The 14,755-nt window shown below is 43.4% G+C and overlaps 1 protein-coding gene across 8 annotated transcripts in view; it reads left to right on the forward strand.

Moving 5' to 3' along the window:
- Positions 1-14,755, forward strand: part of rnf220a (ring finger protein 220a) — a 151,667-nt gene that overhangs the window by 115,978 nt on the left and 20,934 nt on the right. For 2 of the 8 annotated variants that reach the window (XM_075483790.1, XM_075483793.1), the window contains exons 3-7: positions 332-383; positions 4,914-5,009; positions 7,534-7,576; positions 9,467-9,513; positions 11,336-11,465. In XM_075483790.1, coding sequence (XP_075339905.1) covers positions 332-383; positions 4,914-5,009; positions 7,534-7,576; positions 9,467-9,513; positions 11,336-11,465 — 368 coding nt within the window. Of the gene's footprint in view, positions 1-331; positions 384-4,913; positions 5,010-7,130; positions 7,368-7,533; positions 7,577-9,446; positions 9,592-11,335; positions 11,466-14,755 lie in introns of those variants that run through there. The other 6 variants (XM_075483787.1, XM_075483791.1, XM_075483788.1 and 3 more) reach the window with 4 other exon arrangements.

Raw genomic sequence — 14,755 nt, forward strand, 5'->3', positions numbered from 1 at the left:
AAACATCGGTAAATGTTCTTCGCCTGTACATACAGCCGATTTTCTGAGTCGTCGTCGCTGCTCTCATAGTAGTCATACTTGCTGTAATTCTTCAATTACGCTCACAAAGTAGCAGAAATGGATAGATAAAGGGTCAAGGAGAACGGATGAAAGTGAACAAATGCATTCACAAGAATTTGGTCTCGCGTGAGCCATTTGTGAAATTCACAGAAAGTGTGTATTTTAGCCCGGAAGCTGCTGAACAAGCACAAGACGTGTGTCCAGATTGGACTCAGCTCTGCATTCTGTAATGTAATCTCACTAAATTCCACTCTGACTTCTTTCTCCACAGCAATAAGAACCTCTCGTCCAAGGATGGAGCAGTCACTCCAGGAACCCCCAAGGTGAGATCACCTTCATCTTTTAATGCAGCGCATGTTTACAGAATGTGGGCATAATTCATCTGTTCAGATTTTTATGGCTAGTTTTCATGGAAATGTGCAGCTGCTCCTCATCGTCCTGTTGTCAGAGCTGTCACTCTGATGCCTCTGTTCCTCTCCGCTGCACTAAGGGGAAATGAGCTACACCACAGACCTCTGCCTTGTATCTTACACACACACACACACACACACACACACACACACACACACACACACACACACACACACTCACAGAGCAGTGTCGGTGTCCCATGGTACAACAGGCAGTGGGACCAAGAGGCACTGTTCAGTGATCGTTCCAATTAGCGAGGAAGAGAGATTTAAGATGACAGAGAAGAAAAGAAGAAAGACAGATGATGTCAAATCACATGAGGAAAGATCTATGATTCCATCAAGTAGCACTTTTCCGTGCTGAACCCGGCACTCGCTGCCAGTCTGAGACCTTTATCAAAGACCTCTTCCTCCGACATCTTATTTTCTTGCTAGATGTAATAGAACAAAGGCCAGCTCACAGTTGATTAGCAAGTTGTGTCAGTGAATGGCCTTTCTGAATCAAAAGGAAGGAGGAATGGTGGGGTGACTTGATGGTGACTCTTTTTTTTATGAAATTAATTTAAACAAATTAAAATGTCATTTTTCAACAAAATCTAGATACTGTGTATGTGATTTGAGGCAATATGTATTAAACTGATTTGTCTTTATTTGTGATTTATGCTGATTTGAACTTTTTCCCACCTTACTTTCGCTGATGCTCGTTTTCTTGAATGGACAATCTCCAGCGATCCGATTTCTCAGTTCATCAGTGTTTCCACGCTTGTTTCCACATCAAGAAGCCATATACTGCAGCACACCCTGCATCTTACTTGCACATAAATGCCCAAGAGATCTCAGCTAATTCACATGTTCCTTATTATGTTCCACTGCGCCTTTGGGTGCTGACCTGGGCTTAAAGCAGCGCTCACAGCACTGTGGGTGGGCTTGCTCTTGAGGGAGGCAGACGGAGGAGGGTTGAGGGGTGAGCGCTGCCCTTCCTCTGCAGCCGTGACTGTGCATCTCACCGCTGTTGTTTAGTATTCAGCGGCAGGCCACGGAGAATGGAGAGGGCCAGTCTGAAGCACATGGGCCTGTTGTTGTGTCCCCCAGCCTGGTATGCACCACCCACCCCTGTTAAACCACAGACTAACCCCAAAACGCCTACTTACGGCTTTTTTCGGAACCACTTGCTAGGATAAGGTTATTGAGGTTAGATGGAGAACATGTGATACCTGTAGGACCTCACACTCTTTGACATACTCACACACTCATAACTGTCTGACGCGCGTTTGAGAAAACTGAAGAAAGTTCAGATGTCTGACCCCGTGAGGTGTAGCTGCGCTGACTCACCTGAATGTAGCTTTAAATGCAGCCTTTTGATTAAATTTCCAGGTTTTAAAGAGCTAATTTTGAGGAGGAGCTTCACTCATAATCTCTTTGTAGAATGCTATTAAATGTCATATTCTAATGATGAAGCTTAAGCATATTCGTAGAACACCCCCAGGTGAAGGTCTTCTGACCTTTTTAAACCTGAGAAAAAGAAGAAGAAAATACCTCTCTCTCACACACACACACACACAGAGGCAGAAAAGCACCATGCATAATGTCCAATTTACTGTGGCAGCACTGGAGGTTGGTCATTTCTCACATATTATTATTAGATTACTGCTGTCGAGCACTTAAGCCTCTGCTCTGCCCCTTTCCACTTGATTAATAGGAGACGACTGTAAATACAAATATTTCATAGCTGCCTTGTAAAAAAAAAAAAAAAGAAAGAAAGAAGAAAGAAAGATAGGAGCAGCGGCAGAGGCACAAATGAAAATAAAAGTCCACACACACTCAGAGAGCTACGACTGTGTCAGGACTATGCCTTGTAAAGAAGTTATATTACCTCCCTTTTTCTCTCATTTCCAAGTCTTTCTCTTACCTCCTTGTTCCCGAGTCACTTGACGAATTCCCTGGTCTTTCTTTTGTCACAGAGTGGGTTAAAAGAGGAAATTCTTTTATATACGTGTGTGTCTGTGAGAGCCTGTGTGCAAAAGTGTTGTGAGACAGATTTATGGACAGGCGGTGTACTGTAATGTCAATCAGTTACACTCTTCTCTCTCTGATATTTACCTCTTCTCCTGTTATCCCTCTCCTCAACGCCCTTCTTCCAATCTCTCATTCTTCCCTAACTCCCCTTAACGTCTCATAAACATTAACTCTAATCAGTGGAAGGGATTTTATAGACAGTCTGGCAGGTTACAGCCGTCAATGACGTGTCACTTTCAGTATCTGTGACAATAACACTGTTGAAAATCTCCAAGGATAAATCCAAGTCCCTTTTTAGATACGCATGTATATATATATATATATATATATATATATATATATATATATATATATATATATACATATATATATATATATATATATATATATATATATATATATATATACATATATATATATATATATATATATATATATATATATATATATATATATATATATATGTGTGTGTGTGTGTGTGTACGTGTATATGTTTGTAAAAAAAAAAAAAAAAAAAAAACTCCACACTCGCCTTTCTTCTTGATGGTACCCTTCTTTCCAGCTTGGGTCCTCTACCAGAGGCCTGGGAGTTTGAGGGTTCTATGCAGTATCTTAGATGTTCCCAGAACTGCTCTCTTCTGGACAGAGATTTCTGATGTTGTTCCTGGGATCTGCTGAAGCCACTCTCCCAGTTTGGAGGTCACAGCCCAGACTGCTCCTCTGCTTACCACCAGTACCACTGCTGCCTTCAATTCCCACATCTTTTCAACTTCCTCCCACAGCCCTTGGTATTTTTCCAGCCTCTCGTGTTCCTTCTTCTTGATGTTGCTGTCACTTGGAATATCTACATCTGTCACTACTGCTTTCTTCTGTAGTTTTCTTCTGGACCACCACAGTGTCCGGTTGGTTAGCTGTCACCTGCTTATCAGTCTGGATCCACGGGATCTTAGCTCTGTCATTTTGCACCACCTTTAAAGGTGTCTCCCATTTTGACTTTGGGACTTCCAACCCATACTCGGCAGAGATGTTCCTCTACTCTATTCCCACCACTTGGTTATGCATTCCATGTATGCCGTACCTACCTGTATCCCACACCCTGCCACTATGTGCTGTACTCTCTCAGAGGCCTCGTTGCGCAGCCTAAACATGGGGTCCTGTCTGGTTTGGTACACCAATTCAACCTGTCGGTGGTGCATGCCGTGCAGAGGCCTCCCCTTCCATGGTGATTCCTCCTATTCCTCCTCGCCTCCTCTGGGTGTTTAACAGTCAGCTGTAATGAATCAATGATATCTATTCTGAAGATTTCACATCTTATACTACTCATTGTCTCATTGCTTCATCTTTCACCTTAAATTAAACTTCTCTGAACATTTACAAGCAAGTCACATTGTGACTGCATTCTTTCCCCTCGACTCTCACCGTAATGCTAACACCCCACGGGATGCTTCTTCAGGTCTCAGATCTTCACCTTTGGAATAAAAAGAAGGGTGGCTCTCTCCTGCTCCTCCTCCTTTTTTTTTTTTTTTTTTTTTTTACTGCAACAGTGTTCGGTTCCTACACGTCAGCCAACACTTTTAATTGACTTCAGTTTATACACTTGAACTGGCACTAATTTCTTTCACTGCAACTGACACTTACGGCTCAGTTTGGATCCCACACTTCAGCTGAGCTGCTTTTGGTGCTTTAACTTCTCTCAGTGCTCATGTGTTTTCCCTAAACCTTAAACTTTCTTCAATTCTTACACTTCATTTCCACCAGTATGTTGCAAAGCTTTTTGTATAAAAGGTCCATATTACAGAGAGTAATTCTGTCCCGCCGGACATGCTGCTCCTGAACTGAGTAAATGAGACCTTTCAGGCCGGCCTTTTTGTAGTTTAGGCTTTTTCTTTCCTCACTTGAATATGATTGAATAGTCAAAAACATTGCCTCTTGTACTCTTTGCCTGGTCGCTTTTCATTGACATGGAGGAAGATATTTGATAGGACTTTGGCATTTGCACTGCAATAAGAAGTCATAAGAATGACCTGTTGTAAAACATATTCCACAAAAAGCACATTAGATAACAGAGCAAAATCCCATTGTTTCACAGTGGCTTTATGATATAAGTCATATTAGTATAAGATATTAATTGAAGCTCCATTGAAGTCCTTTTACTTTGCATTTGAAGAATTTAGCCAGCTCTCATCATGGCAGCCACCTGCATTACATCAGGGTCATTACACTCTCAAGCAAAATGGATGGCTTTATTTGGAATCAGTAAGCTTGTTCCCATTGTTCCTCTCCCTTTTTTCACATTGTTTGTTCATTCTCATATAACAGGTGTCGGGCAAAAGACATGCTCTGCTGTAACCTTTACCCCCGAGGCAATGACGTAACAAAGATCATCTGCATAGAAAAAGACAATTTTGTTCCTCTCTGTCTTTCCAGTCGATGCTGTTGTCGGTGCACATCAAGCGGGAGGGAGAGTCTCCTGTGGTCTCACCCCTGTCATCTGAGGACGCCCACCACTCCGACAGATACCAGGTCATACACACGGACACACGGACACACACACACACACACACACACACACACACACACACACACGCACGTACAAATAGGCAGCTTGAGTAAGTCTGGGTTGAAATCAAATTTCTGTCATTTCTGACCCCTGCATTTGGACATTTCAGCAAGCAATGTTGCACTCTGAATGTCTTTCAGAAATGCATTAAATTGAGGAGTTTTACAAAGCGATAAAGCTTCTGTTTGATTTGGCTTTATCAGCAAACAGTTAAATGACATCTGTGAGAAACTACTAAATCAGACAAACCTTCAATATTACTCAAATGCCATACTGTCATTAATTAAAGTGTCAGAATAAATCGAAGCTCAAACTGGAAGCCACATTCTTAACATTGATATATTGGCCAAATTAACAATGTACCAAATCATGAGACTTCCATGACGTATTGAATAAAATAATGAATTTCTGTAATTATGACATATAACAGTGCAGCAGAATAATATGGTGGATTTGGGGTTTTTATGCTTTCTCAGCAGTTAAGTTGACTAACAGGCCAATCTCTTTAAATCTCAGATGTCACCCTGACTGCTTTTATCTCTTCTATTCATCAAAGTTTGTTCGGGTAATTCCTCTGGCCGTGATGTATCTCAGGGTTAAGTGGGTTTCCCCCCTAACACCATAAAATAAGAACTATTAAGTCCATGCAGACGTTACATCCATACGTTCAGGATGACACAGCTCATAAAGACCTTCCAGCAATAAAGGAGATTTTCTCATTAGGTGAAACTGCTGAAATCACCTTATATTATACAAATGATTAAGTCAATGGTGACTCTTTTTAGCACCCTGAGAATAAAGCATAATGGCAGGCTATGCCACCTTCTCTCTGCCAGTCGGACTGAGTGCTCTCTGCCTTCTCACTCCTTCTAAAAACCTGACCTATCTGCAGCCATTCAGTGAGTGTATCATAATGATGCGGTTGTGGCCGTGTTGCGAAGCCAGTGTGCACCTATAAGTCATGTGTTGGCAGAGAGGAAAGAGGAGAGAAAGGAGCAAAGGCGGGGGAAGGGGAAGGCCTGGCTGCTTGACGACTCACTGATAGTAGATGGGTGGACAGTGAGAGGACTGTTGCACTAAGACAGGAGATCCATAACTGCGAGCGCTGGTGCTTTAGTCAGCACATAGTTAAGACATGCTGGCCTCTGGGTTTGAATCCCAGTAGACCTGAGGTGTACATTCAGCAAGAGACATGACCTCAATTAATTTCATAATACTGTACTTTTATTGCTCAGACCATTATTTTTAATGATGCAGGTAATTTCCCCCAGGCATCCTGAACTAGCTAGGACCCCAAAAAGCTCCAGAAATGCTTTGAAAATGTATGTTTAATAATTGATCCCTCAGCTGGAAGTGATTGAAAGTAAATTTTAGTACAATGTTAGGCAACTTTTACTTTCACTCCACTCCAGAGGGAAACATTGTTCTTCACTGGAATGTGCAGATTTACAGTTAAATTGCATATTTATGATTAAGATATAACATAATTAAAATCAAACGCACCCTTAATAGTGGTAGAAAAATCAAATAAAACAAAATAAAAGGCTGAACCCTTGATTTTGGACAACTGGGCTATACCGCACCTGCTATCAACTCTAGTGCTACAGCCTGATGCACTGACGTTCAGTGTCTATGGAAGAAAATATAATAAGAGTGGACATTTTTCAGCAGAGTAAGTTGGTATCTTTTATTCATATATTTCCAAGCACTCAAGTTGAATGCAAAGCTTACAGACAACAGTTAAATGTAGCCTGTCTGCTGAACATGAAGAAGAGGCTGAAAATGGAGAAGACATGATCAGAAAAACAATGTCTTCAAAAACAAGCATCTTAGAAAGCTCTAGAACAACTTTCTTTTTCTTTCTTTACCTACAATTTTTTTTTTACTATTCTATCTTGAGACTTTAGTCTTTACAAACGTTAGTTTTTAGAGTAGTTCAACGATAGTTATAATATACACCAAATAATCTGCATGTATAAGTCCTCATCTATCACTGGGTTCCATCTAATGAAACCCGTTGCTACCCCCTAGCGGTGAAAGGGCGAAGCAACAAGTGACGTCCACCAACTTCCGTTTCCACCACGGTCACATGATCATAACAAGCCAACATGGCGTCGAATGTAAGCAGTAATAGCCGATACGGGCGCCACTTTCAATCCTTTTCCATCCTTATGAATTTGTAGACACAACGCTCAGTTTGTTGTGATGTACGGTGTGTGGAAACACACTGGAGCTCGCTGCAGCAGTGAGTTTTAGCGGCTGGGGATGGAGCTGTGACAGAAAGCTGTCAAGTCATGGAGGAGGTGGAAAACAAGAGAGAAGTAGGTGTAATTGTTTACAGTGCTCGGGCTCAGCCACGAAACCCCACAGCATCCAGAGCAATCCCATTCGGAACAGCTAGAAATGCACTTGTAAATACAACGTAATGCCTCCTTATTATCTAACCAATATGTCCTCCCTCTTTTTTCCCCCTTTTTCTGCTTGCAGACATTTTTACGAGTTCGAGCAAACAGACAAACGAGATTGAATGGTAGGTATACCTAAAGTTTCCACCCCTCAGTGATTTAGTTGTCCTTGGACATTTGAAAGTCTTGTGGATGATGTTAACAAAATTTGAAAATCAGCAGTTGAATATTAAACTCAATGGGTGATGAATAGCTTTAAATTCTTCTCCCCTCAAGTGACCGGCATGTTGACATGTTGGGTAACAGGATACAGAACTGTCCTGTTGTGTGACATGATGGGAATAATAACTTGATGATTTTTATTTGTGACGGCTGTGTGCTTTGATTTGAGGGACATTTGAACACTTTATTAACCAGGGATGGTGTGCTTTACTTTCTTTTATGTATGGTTAAAAAAAAAAAACACCAGGCAAGCTTTTATTGATTTATTATTATTGTACTTTTATTACTAAACAAAGCAACCTCTCCCCTGGGCCAATCCTCACCCTAATGGTATTATGTAAAAGTGTGAACCCATTTTTCTATTCAGGGGAGTCCATGTGACCAAATCTACTCCAGAGTAGTTTACACAAATAGCGCTGGTGTTCTTAACTGAATCCTTTAGCAGAGCATAGCTTCTTTTCTAGTTTTTCCCCCAATGTGGCTACTTTCCTGAATAAGCCTTAGTACTTACCAGATCATGTAAAAAAATAAATAAATAAATAAAAAACTGCATTTTTGTACCTCACTGAGTTGAATAGGTCTTCATTTAGAGGAAAATAAAAATGACTTAAGAAAGTAATTATTTTTCATTTGTCATTTCATTGCAACATCTGTCAGACCTGCAGTGGAGGTGAAAAAAATGAGAATCGACATGTTTTTTACATGTTGATTAAAGTTTAAGTGGCGGGCAGGTTGAACAGCATTCGTGAGCTGTGAGCATTTTGGCTTCGACGTGACCCGTGAAGTTACTGAACAGCAGATCTTCCTTCACATTGTGGCAGGGTGTGTTGAACTGCCACTTCACTGCCTCCTGCAGACTGATGGGAAGACTTAAAAAAAGACAAATGCTGCAGGCTTGTTGGGCCGCATGGAGAATGGTGCGAGAACTACACAACATTACTTAGTGTTTCATGTCAGAAGGACAGGAGAAGTGCAGGCTGCGCAGTCCTTGTCCTGTTCTCATCAGAAATTGTTGACCACTGTACTCAGAGAGCGTTGCTCTGCATTCTCATAGACACGATCCCTGTTGCCTCTTCCTGCTGTTTTGGTGGATATATTCCAACAATTAAAAAAATAATAATAATTTGGGGGCATTTATTTCTACATTGCTAGTGGAGCTAATCAGCAGCCCCTTCCCTTCTATTGAGCAGTGCTTATCTCGATTAGTGTCAGGGGGGTTAGGAGGTCCCTCCCCAGCCCTCCCGTCCTCTCTTCCTTCATCTTCTTGCCTTGCAGTTATGGCATTAAGCCTTTTACCACCCCCCCACCCCTCACCTCGCCACAGTCCCTCATGGCATCTGTTGCTTTCCCAGCCAGCTAAAAATTAATGTCCCCGTGCGGCATTTCCAGTTAAGAAAAAACGACAGAAACTTCGGGGGTGCGCTGACGGCCGTTCTGCCCTGTTAAATTTCTAATTAAATGTAGCTGTGACAGTAAGGAAGGGAAGGAGGAGGGGACAGGGAGGGTGGAAAGGAGGAGGAGGGGGCACAGAGGGTGGGATGAAAGAGGATTGAGGTTGTCACATCCAGCTGTTTCTTTTAGGTTTAGCCAGAGCAGCCATCTTTCATAACCCTGGTGACTTGTAAGGAATCTTGTAACTCTGTGTTTTGTTTTTTTTTCTGAATGACTTTAGTAAGGTGCATCGTGTGATTGTGAAACTCTCTAATAAAACTGCATTCACATCAAAATGTCTCAACATCAAAGATTTATCTCGCTCCTGTCTTTTTTCCTCTTTGCTCCCCATGCTCGTCAAGCCCGTATAGGCAAGATGAAGAGGAGGAAGCCTGAGGATGGGGGCCAGGTATGTCCGCTGTGCAGTGCCCCATTGGCTGGGAGCGAGGAGGAGATGAGTAGACATGTGGAACAATGCCTGATCCAGGTAGTACAATCGGACCCAGAACCCTGCCTACCGCCAGTCGGACAGCCTATCTACCCTTCTCTTCCAGTCACCTCTCCACTTCCTGTAGAAACCAACCAATAGATACTGTTCCGCTAGATCTTGACCACCTCCTAACTTCCTTTCTATGGCGGTGTATTGCAGTCGCATCATATTGGGTTAACTGTCTGAATGACTTGAGCATAAAAGAGCAACACTGACACTGAGGTACTCCCAATTTGCCTCGTTGTTTTCAGTCAGCACACTCACATCTGCAGTTTCTCCCATATGACACGGTTGCATCTTATCCACTGTCACATTTGAGCCTATCAGTCACATCCACTGTATGTATGACAGAGGAATTGGCTTTGACCGCTCTAGATGTAGCCCGCACAAGTAGTTACATCCTCTCCTGTCGCATCTGCACAGCCCACCTTCTGCTCTGTAGATTTTTCACTCTTACCCTCTTTTCTACAGTAGAGCAGTAAAGTCATCCCCACTTACTTCCACTCCTCCTTTATCTCACCTCACTCGCTGCTCTCCATCAAACGAGCTAGAGATAGTCAAACCCGTTTCCCTCTAGCACGCTTTAGCATTCCAGTGCTGTACCACACCGAATTATTCCTTTCCAAGTTTCCTGAGTAGCGCTGAGGCGTGGTGCTTTAACTCCTCTGTACACATATGGAGTTACGGTGTCTTTTTAAATCCCTGAAAAAAAAGTTCTAATCAACAAGAAAGTTGTTTGTTGAAACTCATCCCACCATGCTCTCTGATTTATTAGTCTGTAGTGGTTCTGTATGGGGGGAATGCGTGTATTATCAGTCAGGAGACTTTTCACCCACTGAGTGGCAAAAAGGCGGCTGGCTCTATGACCGCAGACTGTTTGACACATGCGAAAACTCGTGTGTCTGAGACGGTGACGAGCTGCTGTGCAGTCGAATGTACCAGCAAATTCAGCACGAAGTCGGCTTTTGTTTTTACCAAAGCTTCCAAAAAGTGAAGCGAAGAGAGCTGGATGAATTTCTGCCGTTTAACGGAGACGGCGGACATCCAGCCTCGGAAACGGGTTAGCGCTGAACTCTCTGTGTTTGCATATAAGCTTTCGGGGCAAAAAAAATGTATCATTGTTGAATATTGTGACAAATCTAGATTTGGACGTTAATACGAACGTGTTCTTACACGGTCATCATCATCTTAATTTTGCTGTCAAATCCCTCTATTATATACATGTGGGTAGCAAAGATCCCAGCTCGGCCACCAGCGTTTAATTTCAGTTGATATTTGTTTGTTATACTCACACGGTTAGCGGCGGCACGTGGAATGTTTTGCCACTCGGGAGGGTGTGTTTAGATGGGACGTTGACATGGGTGCATTCCCTCTTTAGCAGAGCTTTACAGGTCAAACTAAACGGTTCTGGTTGGGTTTATCCCCAAGTTTGGCTGTTTAGAAGCAGCAACCAGTGGAAGTGTGCAGGTCTTTGCTCAGTAGGTGCAAATATTCAACTTTTACTGTGGTTTAGATAAAGCAGCTTATTTCCTATGTGGTACAGTACAGGTAAAGCGTGCTAGGTGTATCGGGACTGTCTTCCACAATGCTTTGTCTTTCCGATGTTGAAGAAAGTGCTAAAGTTGTTTAAGAAATGCTTCATTTTATTTATTTTTTCTGTCGAGCAGGTTTAAGCAGTAGATATTTAAAAGCTCATTGCCCCCTGTTAAAGTCTGTCCCGGTCTGTGTGTCCGTGTGCCAGCGTGAAGGCGCTTTAGCCGACGACGACTCCGCAGACATGGATGGAGATAATGGGCGGGGCTTTGAGGAGTACGAGTGGGCGGGGCAGAAGAGGATCAGAGCCACAGCTTTGCTGGAGGGAGGCTTCAGAGGTATGAACACACACACTTACACACTTTTCCCACTCACTCACGCAGGCGGTGTGTCCTGTTGTCAGCGCTGCTGTCGTGCTGCGTGTCATGATGTAGACGTCCTCTTGTTTGTCGGGCGACTGACTGTCCTGTCTCAGCTCCAACGTCCCAGCGGTTTGTTCCCTCCCTCCCTCCTGTCTGCCTCCGTCTTGGTTTCTCCGCTCATCCATCATTCACCGCGCTCCTGTCCAGTGTGAGCACTGCCAGTTGTGTGAGACCGGCGTTGAATGTGACCAGAGAGCTGTAATGGTACTCGTGGTCCGGTGGCAGCGCGGGCAGGCCCGGGGTCAGCCCGGCTCAGCTCGCCCCGGCCCCACACAACCCTCTTAGCGAGAGGAAGGAAAACACATTTAGCTGGGCAATTGACCTGCCGGTCACCGCTCTGCGTGTGCGTGTGTGTGCCCAGAAATGCAATTATAGAACTGGATAGGAGAGCTGGTCACTGGGGAGCGCAGCAGCTGCCTGACACAACACACCTCGTGTGCAGCCACTTAGCTCTCTATCACCCTCTGATTTTCATGTCTGCTCTCAATGCCGCAAATTGTTTTATGATTTTCAGTCTTATTCCGTTCATCATTTGACTAAAAGCCATCTTTTATCTGTTTCATTGATTGACCAAGTCTCCACGGTCACAGATCACTTTAAATGTTTACTTCAGCGCATGTGAGATCTGAGCAAAGCAGACGGAGATAAAGTTAACTCGCAGTGATTGTAGGTTTATCCAGAAGTACTTTAAATGTTAAATCAAGTTTGGTCAGGACCACAGATTAGTTAACAGAAGCCAAAAGGAATAGGACATCAAACTGCTACAGCGAACGGTTGCTATTCTCAGTTATTTTTCTCAAATACAGTCAGTTAGTCTGTAGAAATATTTGTATTGTTTTGTCTTTGGCTCAAAAAACAAAACAAAAGGTTCAATTTCCCATCATAAATGACAAAGAAAACCAGAAAATCTACTCGTTTTAGAAGTCTTAACCAGATAACAGTTGGCATTTATCTAAAAAAAAATAGATCAATAGCAACCAAACATATTACAGAGTCATTTTTTGACAAATTGATTCATGAACTAGTTGCTGTAGCTCTACTTCTAGTTGTTTTAGAAAAGCCTGAAAAAACAGTCAGGCTTCCAGTGTGATTTAGAGGATATGAATAAGAAAAGGTGAGTAGAAAGGGTAAAAACTTTTCCACCGTTGGGCAAATAAAGCTTACACATTTGCTTGAGGTGGTTCAGTAAATCCCCAACACTGTTCATTAAATCAGAAATGGACATTTAGCGCTGTTGGCTGACTCCCTGGACCGCATGCGGCAGCTTGACCATTTAAACTTCATCGCGCTCCGCCGTGGCCTCCCATTGTGGCCTCAATTTTGTAAAACAGGAAAAGACAAACGGATAAAAGCAAGCCATTAAGATGTGCACAGATGGAGGTACAGGCTTGTTGTCATCTCCGAGAGGCCCTTTCAGACTCTCCGGGCCCTGCTCCTACTTTCATGTGTCCCTCTCCCTGTTCGATCTGTTGTCGAACACACATGCTGAGCCTCACCTGCCTCCCTGTCTCCTCTGCTTGCAGAAAGGAGACAAGACAGATCAATGTAGAATTCTCAACTAAACCGCCACAAAGTACAGCTCTTAGGGTGGGAGGTGGCTCCTCCACCTCTTCATCCATCTCCCAGGCGCTCCCCTCCATCAGTCCATCTTTCTTCCACATCGTTAAAGCCGGCAGAAGCCCAACCTGGACCCTTCTGTCGCGCTCTAATAAGGAAGCTTGTGATGTGACGCAGATAACTGAGATGGCCTGGGGAGAGCAACTTGAAACACACGCACACACACACACACTCAGAAGGTGGATTTAGTCTTGAAAGCTCCTCATTGGTTCTAACACCCAGCTGAATCCAGAAGGCCCTCCGGAGCCAGGGGCTGGCTAAACGGATATAGAGATGTTGCAGGGGGGGTCTCCTCAGCTGGCGAGATGAAGAGAGGGCCCGATTCCTCTGTGAAGTGGCACCATCCTTCTCTCCCTTTGAGAGCGCAGGGAAGAAAGGCAGGAGGCCCGAGAGAGGAAAATCGAACAAGATCAGTATATGATTCAACTCTGTGCGAGTGAAGACTTCCCTGAGCTTCGCACCAGCTTAGCCAGGTTGAAAGGAGCCATATAGCTCCGATAGGGCTTCCTTTATCTGTCCAGTGGACCGTCTGTCTGAGTCTCCGTTTCCTGAGCTGCAGAGTAACCCGACTGGACGCATTAAAAAGTCTCTATGTAGGAGACCAGTTTGAAAGAAGTTTCTCTTTCATGACGGGGTCGGGTGTTTTTTAAATGCCACAGCCAGTACAAACGAGTCGAGCTGCATAAACCAAAAACTGAACTTTTGTGAGATTCTGATCATTTTTTTTGCCTTTCTTTGTGTGGGGGGGGTCATTCACTTAATGAATGATTTTTGTTGTTGTTCATTTAACGTTTTGTCTACATGAAATAATCTAAAATTGCCCTTTATTTGATTTTAAATCTGGAATTATCAGGACGTACTTAGATTAAGAAATATGAATTCTTAAAAAGCAACAGATCTGTTTTATTTCAACATGTTCATTAAGTGAATCTCAGCTTAAAAAGCTTATTTTTGTTCAAAAGGAAACCTGTTTCTACATTGCATCTCATTAACTAATTTGATTTTACATTGTTATTGTTGAGGATCCTCGTGAAAAACTGAAAGTGAGACTTTAGATCAATTCGATTTTTCCTTGAGCATGTAATAAACACGGTTGCAACCTCTTTGTATCCACCTGATCACTGATGCGTCAGTTCAGCCAAAGACAGACGGCGAGGCGGCAGACAGATCCTGATGTTTATCAGGCTTTCCTGCGAGACCAAGAAGGAGAAGAGGGGATTACTGCAGGTTGAGATGGCCCAGACGGATTGAGAAGAGGAGAAATCTCTGCTTTGTACATGGACTTCAAAGATGACCGCCTCATGCCTTTGTGTCTGTGTCCCTATCCCCATGGCTCCCCCTCTCTCTGTGACCTGTAAATGGCAGAAAGATAGCGCAGTGACCTTTGACACACCTCCCTCTTTGCTTCTTAGGGGGTCCTGATAATTGCTATGGTAACGGGATGTTGCAGAGGTCGGTCGATTGGTTGAGCCGGGCTGCCAGTCAGCCTGATGAGGGCTTTGATCCTGCCTGCCTGTTCAGATCGGTACCCGTGGCCTTGTCGCGGTGACGTGTATGTAAATTGAGGGTCTCTTTCATCGCTGTCGTGG

The sequence above is a fragment of the Odontesthes bonariensis genome, chromosome 14 (assembly GCF_027942865.1).
Source record: "Odontesthes bonariensis isolate fOdoBon6 chromosome 14, fOdoBon6.hap1, whole genome shotgun sequence".
NCBI classification, from domain to species: domain Eukaryota; kingdom Metazoa; phylum Chordata; class Actinopteri; order Atheriniformes; family Atherinopsidae; genus Odontesthes; species Odontesthes bonariensis.